General features: G+C 39.8%; 1 protein-coding gene across 3 annotated transcripts in view; it reads left to right on the top strand.

Annotated features, from left to right (window-relative positions):
* The window catches only part of LOC124798784 (protein kinase C, brain isozyme), a 128,053-nt gene that overhangs the window by 90,456 nt on the left and 19,930 nt on the right, over positions 1-17,667 (top strand). For all 3 annotated transcript variants that reach the window (XM_047262324.1, XM_047262331.1, XM_047262317.1), the window contains exons 7-9: positions 1,154-1,327; positions 8,504-8,595; positions 8,682-8,883. In XM_047262324.1, the coding sequence (XP_047118280.1) occupies positions 1,154-1,327; positions 8,504-8,595; positions 8,682-8,883 (468 nt within the window). The remainder of the gene's footprint in view (positions 1-1,153; positions 1,328-8,503; positions 8,596-8,681; positions 8,884-17,667) is intronic.

The raw sequence follows: 17,667 nt of genomic DNA on the forward strand, positions 1-17,667 counted from the left end.
ATTATGAAAATATCAGTCATGGGGAACATAACTGTTCTCACAAGATGTTCTGAAGTATATAAAGTTTGATAATTAGGTGCATACATTATTTGTAGACCAGTAAAGGCATTTGACTCAATATGACACCACCACATATTAACAGAAATAAGACCATTTGGGGTATCAGATAAAATTTATGACTGGATTGAGAATTTCTTAGGAGGAGGGGTACATTTTGGATGGAGACTCATTGACAAGTGTAAAGGTGACATCAGACATGCCCCAGAGGAGTAGGTTTGGACCATTGATGTTTGTGTTGTGCTCGTAGATTAATAACTGGGAAACCAAAATTATTATTAATTTCAGATTCTTGGGTATGGTGCAGTTATTTATAACGAATGACTAGCTGAAGAAAGCTGGACAAATAATCACTCAGATCTTGATAAGACTTCAATGTGATGCAGAGACTGGGCACTTATTTTAAGTGGAAATGTAAAATTTTTCACTTCACAAAACATAAAACTTAGTATCCTCTTACTAAAATATCAATCAATGACCCTTGCCTGGAATCAGTCACTTCATACAAATACCTGGGTGTAACAATTTGAAAGGATTTTGAAATGGAATAATCACATAGTCTCTGTTGTAGGTAAAGCAGGTGGCAGACTTTGTTTCATTGGTAGGATACTTCGGAAAATGCTGTCTACAAAGGAGATGGCTTCTAAGATGATGCAATCCATCATAGAATATTACTCAGCTGTGGGATACAGACCAATGAAATTTATTAGTATCCTCATATTTCATTATATACAAAGACACAGAATTTGTCATAGATAATAATAATAATAATAATAATAATAATAATAATAATACATGAAACAACTGACAAAGATAGTTATATCAATGAGATGGAAAGATACAATGAAGAAAATTAATGTGTAGAATGTGGTTTTTAAAAAGAAGGTTAAAGAAACTTGTGAGTGGTTGGGGTGAAAAGTCAGTCAGTGGACAACAGCTTGCTTAACCATATTTTGTATGTTTTATCATTTGTGGTGCCTAATTCTTGAAAAGTCTTTGCTCATTTCATTCATACAATGTAATGCACACACATGCTTGCATGCACTTGCTGAATATTATTTCTTTGTGGAAGTATAATATGTTTGTTATTTTTCAGGTTATGTTAGCAGAAAGGAAAGGAACAGATGAATTGTATGCAATTAAAATACTGAAAAAAGATATCATCATTCAGGATGATGATGTTGAATGTACAATGGTTGAAAAGCGAGTGTTGGCCTTATCAAGCAAACCACCCTTCCTTGTTCAGTTGCATTCCTGTTTTCAGACTATGGTAAATATTTAATATAATTTCTTATGATATTATTCTGTAAGTCACTTTAGTAATTTAAAAAAAAAATTGCAATCTAACAGTGTTACCTGGCTGAAGGACAAGAAATAGAGAACATACTGTGCTCTTATATGTTTCTTAGATGGGTGTAACATACATAGTCATAATGTATGAAAAGTAGTCTTTGTTGTTGTTGTTGTTGTTGTTGTTGTGGTCTTCAGTCCTGAGACTGGTTTGATGCAGCTCTCCATGCTACTCTATCCTGTGCAAGCTTCTTCATCTCCCAGTACCTACTGCAACCTACATCTTTCTGAATCTGCTTAGTGTATTCATCCCTTGGTCTCCCTCTACAATTTTTACCCTCCGCGGTGCCCTCCAATGCTAAATTTGTGATCCCTCGATGCCTCAAAACATGTCCTACCAACCGGTCCCTTCTTCTAGTCAAGTTGTGCCACAAACTTCTCTTCTCCCCAATTCTATTCAATACCTCCTCATTAGTCACGTGATCTACCCACCTTATCTTCAGCATTCTTCTGTAGCACCACATTTCGAAAGCTTCTATTCTCTTCTTGTCCAAACTAGTTATCGTCCATGGTTCACTTCCATACATGGCTACACTCCATACAAATACTTTCAAAAACAACTTCCTGACACTTAAATCCATACTCGATGTTAACAAATTTCTCTTCTTCATAAACGCTTTCCTTGCCATTGCCAGTCTACATTTTATATCCTCTCTACTTCGACCATCATCGGTTATTAAGTGTCTCATTTCCTAATCTAATTCCCTCAGCATCACCCAACTTAATTTGACTACATTCCATTATCCTCATTTTGCTTTTGTTGATGTTCATCTTATATCCTCCTTTCAAGACACTGTCCATTCCGTTCAACTGCTCTTCCAAGTCCTTTGCTGTCTCTGACAGAATTACAATGTCATCGGCGAACCTCAAAGTTTTTATATCTTCTCCATGAATTTTAATACCTACTCCGAATTTTTCTTTTGTTTCCTTTACTGCTTGCTCAGTATACAGATTGAATAACATCGGGGAAAGGCTACAACCCTGTCTCAGTCCTTTCCCAACCACTGCTTCCCTTTCATGTCCCTCGACTCTTATATCTGCCATCTGGTTTCTGTACAAATTGTAAATAGCCTTTCGCTCCCTGTATTTTACCCCTGCCACCTTCAGAATGTGAAAGAGAGTATTCCAGTTAACATTGTCAAAAGCTTTCTCTAAGTCTACAAATGCTAGAAACGTAGGTTTGCCTTTTCTTAATCTTTCTTCTAAGATAAGTCGTAAGGTCAGTATTGCCTCACGTGTTCCAACATTTCTACGGAATCCAAACTGATCTTCCCCGAGGTCGGCTTCTACCAGTTTTTCCATTTGTCTGTAAAGAATTCACGTTAGTATTTTGCAGCTGTGACTTATTAAACTAATAGTTTGGTAATTTTCACATCTGTCAACACCTGCTTTCTTTGGGATTGGAATTATTATATTCTTCTTGAAGTCTGAGGGTATTTCGCCTGTCTCATACATCATGCTCACCAGATGGTAGAGTTTTGTCATGACTGGCTCTCCTGAGGCCATCAGTCTTATGGACTTAAATGTAAGTTAACAAGTACCGTTTTCAAATTACATTCTCTGGTATGCACTACTTCATACTTAGTCCATCCATGTCAAGCTGGATCATTCACATTTTTGTGACTCACTTGGCTAAGTTTCCACATTGATTGATTTGATGTTTCTTTAACATTTATTATTTTAGTTCTCTAATTTTAATTTATTTTTGGCTATTTTATCCTGTGGTTGGCTGCTAGTATTTTTCTCACTGATCATATTTCTTCCAAAGAATTAACAACAATAATAAATTTACTGTGCAGTTCCTTAAGCTCTGATTGATTAATACCAATGTTCTGACATAAGCTATGACTTCTTCACTCTAAGAACTCTCTCATTTTGGTGGCTAATGGTAGCAGCTGTTTTGATAGAAGTCAGAGGAAGTGTCTGTTTTGATAGAAGTCAGAAGACGGTGCATGACTTCTGAAGGATATTCATTTGTTTCCAGTCACTACCAACCATAACTGTCAATACTGAGTGAAAAGAGAACTTTCACTGCATGTAACCATTTTAAGATCAGTTACGTATGCTATATCTCTGATATTTAACACTGCATATTATGTGTAACTCTGCATATTATGTCTTGCCCATAGCCTGCCTCGATTGTGTGGCCATGGGCTGGTGCAACATGAACACCATATTTTTTCTGTATATATATTTGTATATATGTTTATATCTAAAAACAAAGATGATGTGACTTACCAAACGAAAGCGCTGGCACGTCGATAGACACACAAACAAACACAAACATACACACAAAATTCAAGCTTTCGCAACAAACTGTTGCCTCATCAGGAAAGAGGGAAGGAGAGGGAAAGACGAAAGGATGTGGGTTTTAAGGGAGAGGGTAAGGAGTCATTCCAATCCCGGGAGCGGAAAGACTTACCTTAGGGGGAACAATATAAGATAACCACCTCAGAATATTGTTTATTTGCATTGCTATAGTGTCAGGCAGAGATAATCAACACTTGCCACACTATCACTAGCATCACCCACTGTATTCAGACTTATAATTCTCAATTAAAAATAATTATTATATTATCATATAATCTTATATTTCATATCTTATATTTTATATCATTTGTATTTCTTCAATGTATTATTTCTGTCTATCAACACTGGCGCTGGCTTTATTTAGTGTACTGCTGTTTGCTCTTATACCTTTGACAAAATGGATATTTGTGGAAGAACGGTTCCGCCATCTGCTGTCCCCTTCCTCCTCGGCTCCAAGTCCTTATCTCCAACTCATTATCTCTCGCTTCCTCTTTTCATGTTTCATACATACCCTCAGTGTAGTAATTTAAGGTATCTCAGAATTTTCTGTTATATTTTATCAACTACACGAGTGGCACACACAAAATAAAATGAGTAAATATCCTCAATTTCCTATCTAAGTTTATGTAAATTTCTTGTAGCTGTAGGCCTTTCCTCTCAAATTTAATTTGTCTGAATGTCAATGTCAGTGCCTTAATTATCGTACATTAGCTTCATTTGATACTCACCAGTTTTTATATTATATGCACATGTGTGTGTATAACTCCAAAAGTATGATAGGAGCTGAAAAGTTTGTGGGACAAAAGTTGCATAGAACAATGGGGGCCATAAAGGTCTACTTTGTTTTCTTAAATGGGATGCTATAGTTTGGTACTTATATTCTGATAGTGGCTATCAAGATGAATCCAATGATATGTAACAGTAAGATGTTTGAAGCTCAACGAAGGTCACAAAGGTGGCAGGAACGTCCATTTACAGAAGGTGTTTGAAGAGATGACCATTAGTATCAATGCAGTGCTGCAGTCTTCTTTTCATGGATTGAGTGGTATTCCTCCTCACATCGGAACTTATCGAAACACATGCTCTTACAGTTCTCTCTCACATATCTTCAGGTGTAGTTGGAATGTCTTTACAAAACAACATCTTTCATGAATCCCCACAGGAAAAAATCCAGGGGCATCAAGTCTGGCGAATGAGCCAGCCACGACACATCTCCTCTGTGTCCAATCCAACGATTTGGGAATTGTCTCTGCAATTCATTTCTAGCCATCAGCGAAAAATATGGCGGACACTCATTGTGTTGATACCACATTCTGTTCCTTGTCCCTACAGGTATTTATTCCAATAACAGACCTAATTTTTTTGCAGGAATGTGGTGTACTTCTTGCCATTAAGATTTCCTTCAATCAAATAGGAGCCTATAATTCTGTCCTCCAGAATCCCACACCACACATTCACCGACCATGGTTTTTGGTGTGTAACTTGCCACAGCCAACGTGGATTTTCAGTTGCCCTATAATGCTAGTTATGCAAATTAACATTTCCATGGTTCATTAATGTAGTAAATAAAATCAAATTAATAAATGTGTCATCCCTCTGAATCTGAAGCTGAGCCCATCGGCAGAATTCAATTTTATGCATACAATGTGTATCGGTTAATTCTTGGTGGAGACTGATATAGTAAGGATGATAATTATGGTGATGCAGAACACTAACAACACTACTGTGGCTCATGCCAGATTCTCTTGCGATTTGACGCGAACTAACACAAGGATCTCAAACCACTGTGGCAAGAGTACCAATTACCATTTCCTCATTAGTAACTTTCCTTTCCTGGATATGTTTCCAATGCATTAAAGATCCAGTTGTTCTCAATTTATCATACCCTACACATTGTACATTTAAAAATGTGTGAGTACGGTGAGGATATCTTTCAGTGTACAGCTCTCTGGCTCTCACTGAATTTCGTTGGCTTTCTCCATAAATGAGAGGCGTATCAACTTGTTCTTGGAAAGAATACATCATTCACATTTGCTTGATTCGATGACACTAGTCTTACCATTCCTATTAGTGTTGTATTGCAAAACTGTTGAATGGTGTTAACATGTCAGCGGCATGTTAGATGGATACACTGTATTCGGCACAATATACAATAGAGAATTGTCAGAGCATGTGCTTTAGTAAGTGTCAAAGTGGTAAGGATTGGATTGGATTGTTTGGGGGAAGAGACCAAACAGCAAGGTCATCGGTCTCATCGGATTAAGGAAGGACGGGGAAGGAAGTCGGCTGTGCCCTTTCAAAGGAACCATCCCAGCATTTGCCTGGAGCGATTTAGGGGAATCACGGAAAACCTAAATCAGGACGGCCGGATGGGGGATTGAACCATCGTCCTCCCAAATGCGAGTCCAAAGTGGTAAGGAATACCAGTCAATCCGTGATGAGAAGATTGCGGCACTGCATTGATTTCCAGTGGTCATCACTGCGAACACCTCCTGTTAATGGACATTCATGCCACCTTTGTGGCCTCCATTGACCTTCAAAGACCTCACTGTTACACATCATTGGATATGTCTCGGTAGCTGCTATCAGAAAATAAGTACCAAACTATAACATCCCATTTAAAAAACAAAGTTGACCTTCATATCTCTGATGTGACCCCACATAGCAACAAAAAAACCGTCATTTTATGACCCCCGTTGCCCCATGCAACATTTGTCCCATGCAACATTTGTCCCACAAACTTTTCAGCTACTATCATACTTTCGGAGTTATTCTAGGTGGCAATAGTTAGTGACACCCTGTATATGGCCTGCCCGGTTAGCTGTGTGGTCCAACGCACAGCTTTCCGGACTGGGAAGGAGTATCTGGTCCCTGGCATGAATCCATTCAGTGGACTTGTGTTAAGGTCTGGTGAGCTGGCCAGTCTGTGGATGGTTTTTAGTCGGTTTCCCATCTGCCTCAGCAAACGTGGGCTGGTTCCCATTATTCCACCTCAGCTACACTATGTTGGCGATTGCTGCACAAACAAGTTCTCCACTTACGTGTACACCACCATTACTCTACCACGCAAACATAGGGGTCTGAGACATTCTCAGGGAGGGAGGAGGGGGGGGGGGGGGGCAGAACTGACACATTAACCCTGAAAGAGTGGTTCGGCGTGGGGTGGCGGAGGGATGAAGTGAACTGCGGTAGTTGTCATGGGGTTGTGGACCACTGCTGTGGCGGGGACGGAGCCTCTCCGTCATTTCTAGGCCCCCAGTTCACATACAATACACCCTGTACATAAAATACCAAAAGTAAACCATTGATTCCTTGAAGTGTCAAACTTCCAAGCCTAAAACAGCTTCAGATGTGTGATTAATGTGTTAAATACTTGACATTAAGCATGTAAGCAATAAAAAGTTTAGAAAAGGGTTGAAATTATATTTAAATTTCTTTGTAAGTCGCTACACACCCTCATTATCAAACACTGAAAGAGTAGAATCTGGGTAATTGGTGCTCTGTTTTAATAAAAAGCTAGTTCATTACAAATCTCAATGTTTATGACATTGTATCTCCTGAACTATGTGTCATACAATGATATAATTTTGCTGGTACATGCAATGGTATATACAGATACTGTCTGCAAAATGTGTTGCACATAGTGTTAGTAGTGGCATAGTAGTAAAGTAAAATGTCATGCCTTGTACTGAAGTTTTACTGCATGAACAACAAAAATATAGTAAGCGATAACAGGATGGGGATGGGGAAAGATGCTAGTGCTGCCGATGGGAGCCTGCAGGGACAGGACAGGACTGCTAGAGGCAGCCTCAGGAAGCTGTTCTAGGATGAGGATGTGGAGAAGAGAAAAGGAATATGTAAGTGCATAGATGCCATAGAAGGCATATATAGTACGGGAGTGGGAGCAAGGAAAGGAGTATGTCAGTGGAGAATAAGGAGTAGTGAAGTTGGATGCCAAGGGGGTTACAAGGAATGAAGGTTATGTTATAGGAAGAGTTTCCGCATGCACAATTCAGAACAGCTGGTGTTTGTGGGAAGAAACTAGATGGCACGCTCTTTGAAGTAGTCATTAAAGTGAAGCACATAAAGTTGGGCAGCATGTTCAGCAAATGTGTGGTTGAGCTGTTTCGTGGCCAGTTTGGCAGTGGCTATTTGGGTAGAAAGACAACTTGTTACTTGTCATGACAATGTAGAAAGTGGTTCTGCGGTTGCAGCTTAATTCGTAGATCACATGGTTGCTTTCACAGATAGCCCTGCTTATGTTAGTGTGCCAGGAGCAACTGTCTATCCAGGCCTATTAAGCCTGAACTTAAGACACAAAATATTTTAACTTCTTATCAGAAAGCACAATTTAAATATAGTGCTAAAACTCTCATAATGTGAAATGAGGTCACTTGTTTTTTTTATAGGAGAGGGGTTGTATTTATATTTAAATAAAACATAGAATTCAAATTTTGAGGAAAATCAAATTGTTGTTACATATGTGACCTGTCATAACTGGAAATCAGTAAAAGTCTTATAATTTCGTGTAACCATTTCCACTAACTCTGCTCTAACATTACCACAGACTGGCAAAATTAAAATCATGTAGTAAGACTCACTGAAAGCACAACAAAGAAGTCTGTCTTTAAGCACAACAAACACTTTTCTTATTTTGAACTGCACATAATTCTATCTGATATGCAAATTAATATGCGTTAGTGTGGCTGAACTGTATTTTAATGTTGAAATGAGTACAGTGTTCACCAAAATACAGATTTAATTAAAGTTCATTACTTCATTGCAGGACCGCTTGTATTTTGTGATGGAATATGTGAATGGAGGAGACTTAATGTTCCAGATACAGCAGTGTGGTAAATTTAAAGAACCTGTTGCTGTGTAAGTTTGATAGCTTTATCAGATTTATTAATAGTATTTCAAACCTCTATAAGATGCTTGCACTAATGAATTTAAATAAATTCTAGGTTCTATGCCGCAGAGATTGCAATAGGACTATTTTTCCTTCATGCTCGAGGAATTGTATACCGAGATTTAAAACTGGACAACGTTCTTCTGGATCAGGATGGACATATTAAGATAGCTGATTTTGGCATGTGCAAAGAAGGTATAACTGGTGACAAGACAACAAAGACATTCTGTGGGACGCCAGACTACATAGCACCAGAGGTAAGGATACTGATTTGTAATATCGACTTGTGTGAACAGCAAATTTATGTTAACCAATATAACAATGATTGATAAAATGGCTACTTCCACATTATTGTCTGTTTATTTCTCTCTTCTGCTTCAAAATAAATGTGCTTTGCTGAAAAAAGACCAAATTTTCTGCCTATGTACTAGTGTTCCTTTACCGTACCATGTTGATTGTTGCAATAAATCAGATTACCGAATTTAAATTTACTTTTTATGCAAATTACTTTTGAACAACGATTACCTAATAACCATCAAAATTCTCTCATGGGTTATGTTTTCAAAGTTGTTGTTATTCAAGCAGTAATTTATACTTTGCTAATGTTTATGGTGCATTTAATTTGGTTGAGGAGTTTTTATCTTACAGAAGACATTGATATTTAAAATTCCATTACGTATAAAGTTTCTTCATTACTGAAATATGTTTGAATGTACCTTTGTGATAAATTGTAAAATTTAGTCAATTGACAAAAACTGTACAGCAATTATTTATGAACTTCTAGCGGTGGATGTCAACACACTCCGATAACAAGTCGTCAGTTGATTTGTGTGGTGAAGCTGTCAGAAGGAGTTCATGCCCTGTGCACCAGGAGAACTGTGGTTAATGTCACTTTGCTGCAGTGCGACACTCCATGACTGTTTTATCTGACAAAAAAGCTTCACTTAGTTGCGATCAAGCTTGATTGATATACTTACCTTTTAATGATCATTCTTTCTCATTTCATTAGAGGTTTGGATTATTCTGCTTGTCATTCAGTGCCCTGATTTATTCTAAAATAAAAGTTGTTCTTGCTGCATCAGAATTAATATTTTTCATCTGTACTGTCTGAGTTATGAGCACTTCATGGTCTGTTCAGAAGGCTATCAACTAGTCTTGCAACAGTGGTGACCCCAGTGTGATAAACCCAGTGACAATAAACTGCAATACAGTTAAATTATAACTGATTTTTCATGAGTCAAGAATTTTTGATATGGTAGATGTACACACTGTATAAAGGCTCTCAGCATGACTACCCCAGCATTATAGTTCAGTTGAGGCAAGTTTTTTTCTGTGCTGGACTAACAGCAGGCTCCACAAAGTTTGTGTTAGTGGTCAGCCAATTAGACAGTTGTTACACCACAAAAGTAAAGAACATAATAACCATGCCTTCTGAGATAGAATCATATGGTACAAGACAGAGTTGATCCACAGTGTGTCAGTTTCACAGGAAGAGTGAGGGGGTGAGCACTTATGCAGGAAGACATTGGGGACAGAAAGTCATCTCAGTACCACCAACATCTGCGCAGAAGGGCAATGTGTGCACAGTATGGGGTACACTGTTGCACACACTGTGGAGCAACTGGCTGCCATTATAGTGTACCAGACAGAGATGTCACTAAATGTCATACCAGACCTGGCAGATAGAATCCAGGATGCAGTTGTGCGATCCTCGTGCAGTTCAACAGTGACAGCATGCAGCAGTATATTGACAGTGACACGCATGGGTTATGACAGCCTCATGAAAAAGGTTGAAGCTCTGAGCAAAAACATCAGTGAGTTACACTCTGACTGAAATGCTAGAGGTCACTTCCAAGGAGGTCTAGAACTAATTCCTCTAAGAAATCGCCAGCAACAGGCAGTGCAACAGAGCATGAAATTTGTCAGTATCATCAAAATTTCAGAGACCAGGCATAGAAATGCACTTCACCATGCACTTTCCCAAATAGCAATGGCAATCAGAAGTAAGCACAGTTATCAGTCAACTTTGCTCCACCTCTTCATAACTGATCGAAAGGCAGAACAGGAGTTTCTAGTGGACATGGGATTCAATTTATGTATTGTTTCATGGGCCCTGTTGCATAAACATTGGCCACAGATGTTGTTCCACCTCTCTGTAGCCAATAACTCATCCATAGTGGCCTGTGGCATGCAACACACACAACTAGCTTTGGGATTACACCATACCTTCACTTGGATATTTACCATAGCAGGTATGGCAGAACCCCTAACTGGAACTAACTTCCTCGCACATTATCACATGCTGCCAGACATCGCCAATGCATGCCTTGTCGACATGGCGTACCTGCTATGGGGTTTTGACATAGCATGGCTGTGCATGATGCCAAACTTATTCAGTCAACAGGCAACAGGTATGCCAAGCTACTGGAGCATATCCCACAACCCCCAGGCACTCTGAAAAAGGGTACATCACCACTCTATGCAGTATATTAACAGTGCTGCAAACCCACCAGTTTCATGTAGACCAAAATGCCTTGCTCTAGATCATTATGCTTTTGCCAAACCAGAGTTCAATGTAATGTTGATGGAAGGCATCATATTCCCCTCCAGTAGCTCCTGGTAGTCTCCCCTACACTTGGTGTGGAAAAAGTGTAGCGCATTGCGCAGATTAATGTGCCCTTAGCAATACAAGGTTTTTCTTATTGCATTGTATGCCTTGATGACTTCCATGATTTTTCAGCCACAACACAGGAATATCAACAACACATACCCAAAACTGTAGGCACGTGTATAAATACATGGTTGTATTAAATACTGCCAAGTGAGATCATCTTTTAAGGCCATCTGATCTCAGCAGCAGAATGATTATTGCTTGTGAAAAAAGTAGAAGCCATATTGAAGATTCTACAGCTGGAAACTGCAAAGGAACTATACAGTATTCTGGGAATTTACTGGTGTTAAGTAACCCAATCAACAGAGATTCAAGAGCCTCTAACCACAAAATTGTCTCCCTGAAGATAAGGGAAAAATGACAGCACTGTGGACGAATGATATGAACACTGATTTTGAGACAGCCAAGCAAAGTGTCACTCCTTACACTCACTGTGTTAGAAGCAATTCTCACACTGGTGGTGGATGCAAGCCACACTGCAATTGGTGCAGCATTACAACATATGTGGACAGAGAATGGCAGTCATTCACGTTTTACTCATATAAATTCTCTCTGTCACAACAAAAATTGAATGCATACAATCACAAACTACTCACAGTTTGTGTATCTATTACCTACTTATCATGAACGTGGAGGAAAGAGAGTTTGCAACTTACACAGACCACAAACCACTCATCTACACCTTCAGGCAAAACAATGATAAATGCTCATTATGGAAATACAATCAATTGGAATTTATTGCTGAGTTCAGCACCAATATCTTTCACATATCAGGAATTAACAACTTAGTAGTTTACTGCCAAACCCTTGTAAACAGTATAATGGACACAGTAGATTTTACTCAAATGACCAAAGTGCAAGAGTTTACCCACCAGGGTAGCCGAGAGTGCTAATGCACTGCTTCCTGGACTCAGGTAGGCACACTGGCCCCGGATCGAATCTGCCTGGCAATTTAACAACGAGGGCCGGTATGCCGGCCATCCTGGATGTGGTTTTTAGGCGGTTTTCCACATCCCACTAGGTGAATAATGGGCTGGTCCCCACGCTCCACCTCACTTACACAACTCGTAGACATTTTGGAAAAAAAATAAAAATGTTCACACTATTCCATGGCTTAAACTAGATACAGACAGCTGGGGTACACTAATTCTGTCCCGGGGGGGGGGGGGGGGGGGGGGGGGTTGGGGTGGTGGCCAGGAAGGGCATCTGGCCACCCTCTGCAACTAACACTGCCAAATCAATAGTAACAAGGCCAACCCTGTGTTGCAGTGGGAATAAGGCCTCAAGAAAATGATGATGATGACCAAAGCACAAGAGTTGGACAAGGAGCTTAAGGATCTTCTGAAAGATACTTCCCCCCACCTTCAGTTGAAACTGACCAAAGTTTCTGTCACAAACATTAAACTAATTTTCAAAGTCTCTAATGGAAGATCTCTTCTGCTTCTGCCTTCCTCATTCTATAGAGACACTTCTGATAGCCTACACAACTTATGTCACCCTGGCAGCAGGTCACAGTTAAACTGATCGCTAGTCTTTTGTATGGCTTGGCGCGCAGAAAGATTGTAGAACTTGGACTCATGCACGTGTTCAATGCTGGCAAAGCAAAGTATTTCACCTGTGGGTGATTTCCCAGATTCCCCTTCTAACTCAGTACCACCCAGGACTGGATCAACTTCATTGCATTCTCTGCCAGGGCTTCTACTACCTCTTGTCGTGCCCTGAAATGAGAAATATCCTTCCCACCCCTCCCAAAGACGTATTTGGCTGTCCACCAAACCTACACAATATACTTGTCCATTCCTATGCAACCCCTGCTACCAACCCTTACCTCATGGCTCATACCCCTGTAATAGACCTAGATGCAAGACCTGTCCTGTACATACTCCCACCACCACCTACTCCAGTCCAGTCAGAAACATCACCTATCCCATCAAAGGCAGAGCTACATGTGAAACCAGTCATGTGATCTACAGGCTAAGCTGCGACCACTGTGCTGCATTCTATGTGGGCATGACAACCAACAGCTGTCTGTCCGCATGAATGGCCACTGACAGACTGTGGCCAAGAAACAAGTGGACCATCCTGTTGCCGAGCATGCTGCCAAACATGACATCCTTCATTTCAGTGACTGCTTCACACCCTGTGGCATATGGATCTTTCCCACCAACACCAGCTTTTCTGAATTATGCAGGTGGGAACTTTCCCTGCAATATATCCTATGTTCCCGTAACCCTCCTGGCCTCAACCTTCATTAGTCATTGTCCTCTCCCATCCAGCTCCTTCTCTGTTCCCATTCCAGCATCGAGCACTACACAGCCCTCATTCCTCCATCGCACCCAGTCTTTTTACTTCTCTCCTTTTCCACTATCCCTTCCCCCTCCCCACCTCTCCACTCCCTCCGCCTAACCTCCTGACTCCACACAGCTGCCCTACCCTCTTTCCACCTCATCTCTCTGCACTCCTCAACAGCACATCACTGTCTGTCATGCCTACCCTACTGGCCCTCCCCGTCCCCACCCCAGCCTCCTCCTTACCCCCACCCAGTCACCACTCCCATCATGCACCAGTGCTGCTGCTCACATTGTGGCCTCATTTGCCCGAGACTGCAGTCATATGTGTGTGAGTTGTGTTTGCATGAGTGTATGTGTGTGTTTATGCCATCTAATTCTGATGAAGGCCTTACTAGTTAATAGCTAATTTGTGACAGTCTTTCTGTTGTGCCTATCTGCGACTCAGCATCTCCACTGTATGGTGAGTAGCAACTTTCCTTTTCACAATATTGTGGTATTAGGAAAAGGATAGATTACTATTCACTGTAAAGATGAAACACTGAGTTGCACACAGGTGCAACAAAGAGGGTGTTACACATTTGCGTTTTGGCCAAAGCCTTCTTCAGAAAAGGAGACATGCACACAACACAATAGCAAATGCATCTCATACATACATGATCACTACCACCAGCAGTTGTCTGTCTGCCAGGCATAAGGAACGGGCTGTTGATTTGTGGGTTTTCAGCAAAATTTAGTGTAGGAATGTGTCAGAAAAAGAATGCTATTAATTGTATCAAAATTCATGTGATAAAAGTATAAAATTACAAAAACAGGTAATGGCTGAGCAGTACATTCAGGAAGTGAACTTCATATGTTGGAGAAGATTAGACAGGAGAGCCAAGTTAGTCAGACACCTGTTGTAGGGATGAGGGGAAACAAAGATCAAGAGGATGCTACAAGTCACTTACAATTGTATATCACTTGTAGTACTCCTATTTGAGTAAGCTTGCAATAGAACAATATGGCAGAGACTTACATTCTACTTGGACATTCTTATGTTCTACCAGAATTTTCTAGAACTTTCGACACCATTTTAAGATTCCAATACCATCTAATTTACCATACAAATAGTAACTTAGAAAAGGTACAATAAATTTGTGTGGTTTGTTGCTGATAAAACAGCTTCAGATTCCACCTGTGGTGACAGCAGTGTTAAACTACTAAATTGAATTTCCATTTTGATATGTACCTTTCATGCAGAATGATTTCTCCTGTGTTTTATTAATTTATAAACTTGAAACTTCTGTTTATAATCTCCATTTATTCAAAGAACTTTCAAACAAAAAAACAGTCTTCATGACAACTACACATAACAGTGTGACAAAGAGCGTCCATATATCACAAAATAAATTTTATACAAGATTATCAGTGTAGTACATTATTATATTTTCATTATAATTTACTTTAATAAATCACAACAAACATACATAGTTTCTGATATTAGCATGTATTCCATCTTCTTTATTTGCATGGAAATTTCAATAATTCTAGAACTTGTTCTTTTATCTCATAGTACACGATTTTGTATCATTACTGGTTTTTGCGCATATATATTTTTCTTGCCTTTGGGCTTTAATATTTGTTTAAATTTAAACATCATTTATTTGAACAGTTTTATTAACATACTTATATATATATCCTCAGTTTTGATTTGTTTTCTTATACAAAACATCAATTCATATTATCAGACACATCAGGGATGAAGGGGTGCAAGTGTTTTGCAGTAAAGATCACATGGTCCACAGCTGTTGTGGTACATTCTGTTACTATGGAAGCTCAAGTGAACATCCCCCATGAGATAATACTGCTCCCACTGGCCTGCATCAGATGTGTGATGCCTGTTTTGAGCAGCTGGTCATAATCAGTAGTCCAGTGTAGCACACAGTGTAATTCTTTCAACAAAGTGACATTTTTCTTTGATTCACATTTCAGTCTCAATGATCCTGTGTCCACTACAAATGTAACTGACACTGCTGTGGGATCAACACAGGAACACAAAGGAGCTGTCTGCTGTTGATCCACATGTTCAACAATGTGGGCTGAACACTTGTGTTCAGAAACACTTACGTCTGACCTTTGGAGAAAAGAGAGCCACTTGTATGAATATCAAGAGCTCAGATGGAAACCCAGTTCTAAGCAAAGAAGGGAAAGCAGAAAGGTGGAAGGAGTATATAGAGGGTCTATACAAGGACGATGTACTTGAGGACAATATTATGGAAATGGAAGAGGATGTAAATGAAGATGAAATGAGAGATACGATAGTGCGTGAAGAGTTTGACAGAGTACTGAAAGACCTGAGTCGAAACAAGGCCCCGGGAGTAGACAACATTCCATTGGAACTACTGATGGCCTTGGGAGAGCCAGTCCTGACAAAACTCTACCATCTGGTGAGCAAGATGTATGAGACAGGTGAAATACCCTCGGACTTCAAGAAGAATATAATAATTCCAATCCCAAAGAAAGCAGGTGTTGACAGATGTGAAAATTATTGAACTATCAGTTTAATAAGTTACAGCTGCAAAATACTAACGCCAATTCTTTACAGATGAATGGAAAAACTGGTAGAAGCCGACCTCGGCGAAGATCAGTTTGGATTCCGCAGAAATGTTGGAACACGTGAGGCAATACTGACCCTACGACTTACCTTAGAAGAAAGATTAAGGAAAGTCAAACCTACATTTCTAGCATTTCTAGACTTAGAGAAAGCTTTTGACAATGTTGACTGGAATACTCTCTTTCAAATTCTGAAGGTTGCAGGGGTAAAATACAGGGAGCGAAAGGCTATTTACAATTTGTACAGGAACCAGGTGGCAGTTGAGCCGAGGGGCATGAAAGGGAAGCAGTGGTTTGGAAGAAAGTGAGACAGGGTTGTAGCCTCTCCCCGATGTTATTCAATCTGTATATTGAGCAAGCAGTAAAGGAAACAAAAGAAAAATCCAGAGTAGGTATTAAAATCCATGGAGAAGAAATAAAAACTTTGAGGTTCGCCGATGACATTGTAATTCTGTCAGAGACAGCAAAGGACTTGAAAGAACAGTTGAACGGAATGGACAGTGACATGAAAGGAGGATATAAGATGAACATCAACAAAAGCAAAACGAGGATAATGGAATGTAGTCGAATTAAGTCGGGTGATGCTGAGGGAATTAGATTAGGAAATGAGACACTTAAAGTAGTAAAGGAGTTTTGCTATTTGGGGAGCAAAATAACTGATGATGGTTGAAGTGTAGAGGATATAAAATGTAGACTGGCAATGGCAAGGAAAGCATTTCTGAAAAAGAGAAATTTGTTCACATCGAGTATAGATTTAAGTGTCAGGAAGTCGTTTCTGAAAGTATTTGTATGGAGTGTAGCCATGTATGGAAGTGAAACATGGATGATAAATAGTTTGGACAAGAAGAGAAAGAAGCCTTTGAAATGTGGTGCTACAGAAGAATGCTGAAGATTAGATGGATAGATCACAAAACTAATTAAGAGGTATTGAATAGAATTGGGAAGAAGAGGAGTTTGTGGCACAACTTGACAAGAAGAAGGGACCGGTTGGTAGGACATGTTCTGAGGCATCAAGGGATCACAAATTTAGCATTGTAGGGCAGCGTGGAGGGTGAAAATCGTAGAGGGAGACCAAGAGATGAATACACTAAGCAGATTCAGAAGGATGTAGGTTGCAGTAGGTACTGGGAGATGAAGATGCTTGCACAGGATAGAGTTGCATGGAGAGCTGCATCAAACCAGTCTCAGGACTGAAGACAACAACAACAACAACAACTTCTGCAACAGCACTGTACTGTGTAATCAGATTTGCCACAGATTTTTGCTGCCTATCCCGGCTTACATATGGTGCAACACCTTGTTGCCTACTTATAGTTTGTAGTTTCACCATCCTTGAACCACAATTCGCAACAGTACAACACAAAGAGATAATGAGTTTTGCAATTTCCAAGGTGCTTATTTCCAGGTTCTGGGCCATAGCAATCTGCCATCTGTAAGAGCCACTTATGTAAGTGTATTTATCCATTTGCAGCCTGTATCATCGCTAG

Source organism: Schistocerca piceifrons, chromosome 1 (genome assembly GCF_021461385.2).
Source record: "Schistocerca piceifrons isolate TAMUIC-IGC-003096 chromosome 1, iqSchPice1.1, whole genome shotgun sequence".
In the NCBI taxonomy this organism is placed as follows: domain Eukaryota; kingdom Metazoa; phylum Arthropoda; class Insecta; order Orthoptera; family Acrididae; genus Schistocerca; species Schistocerca piceifrons.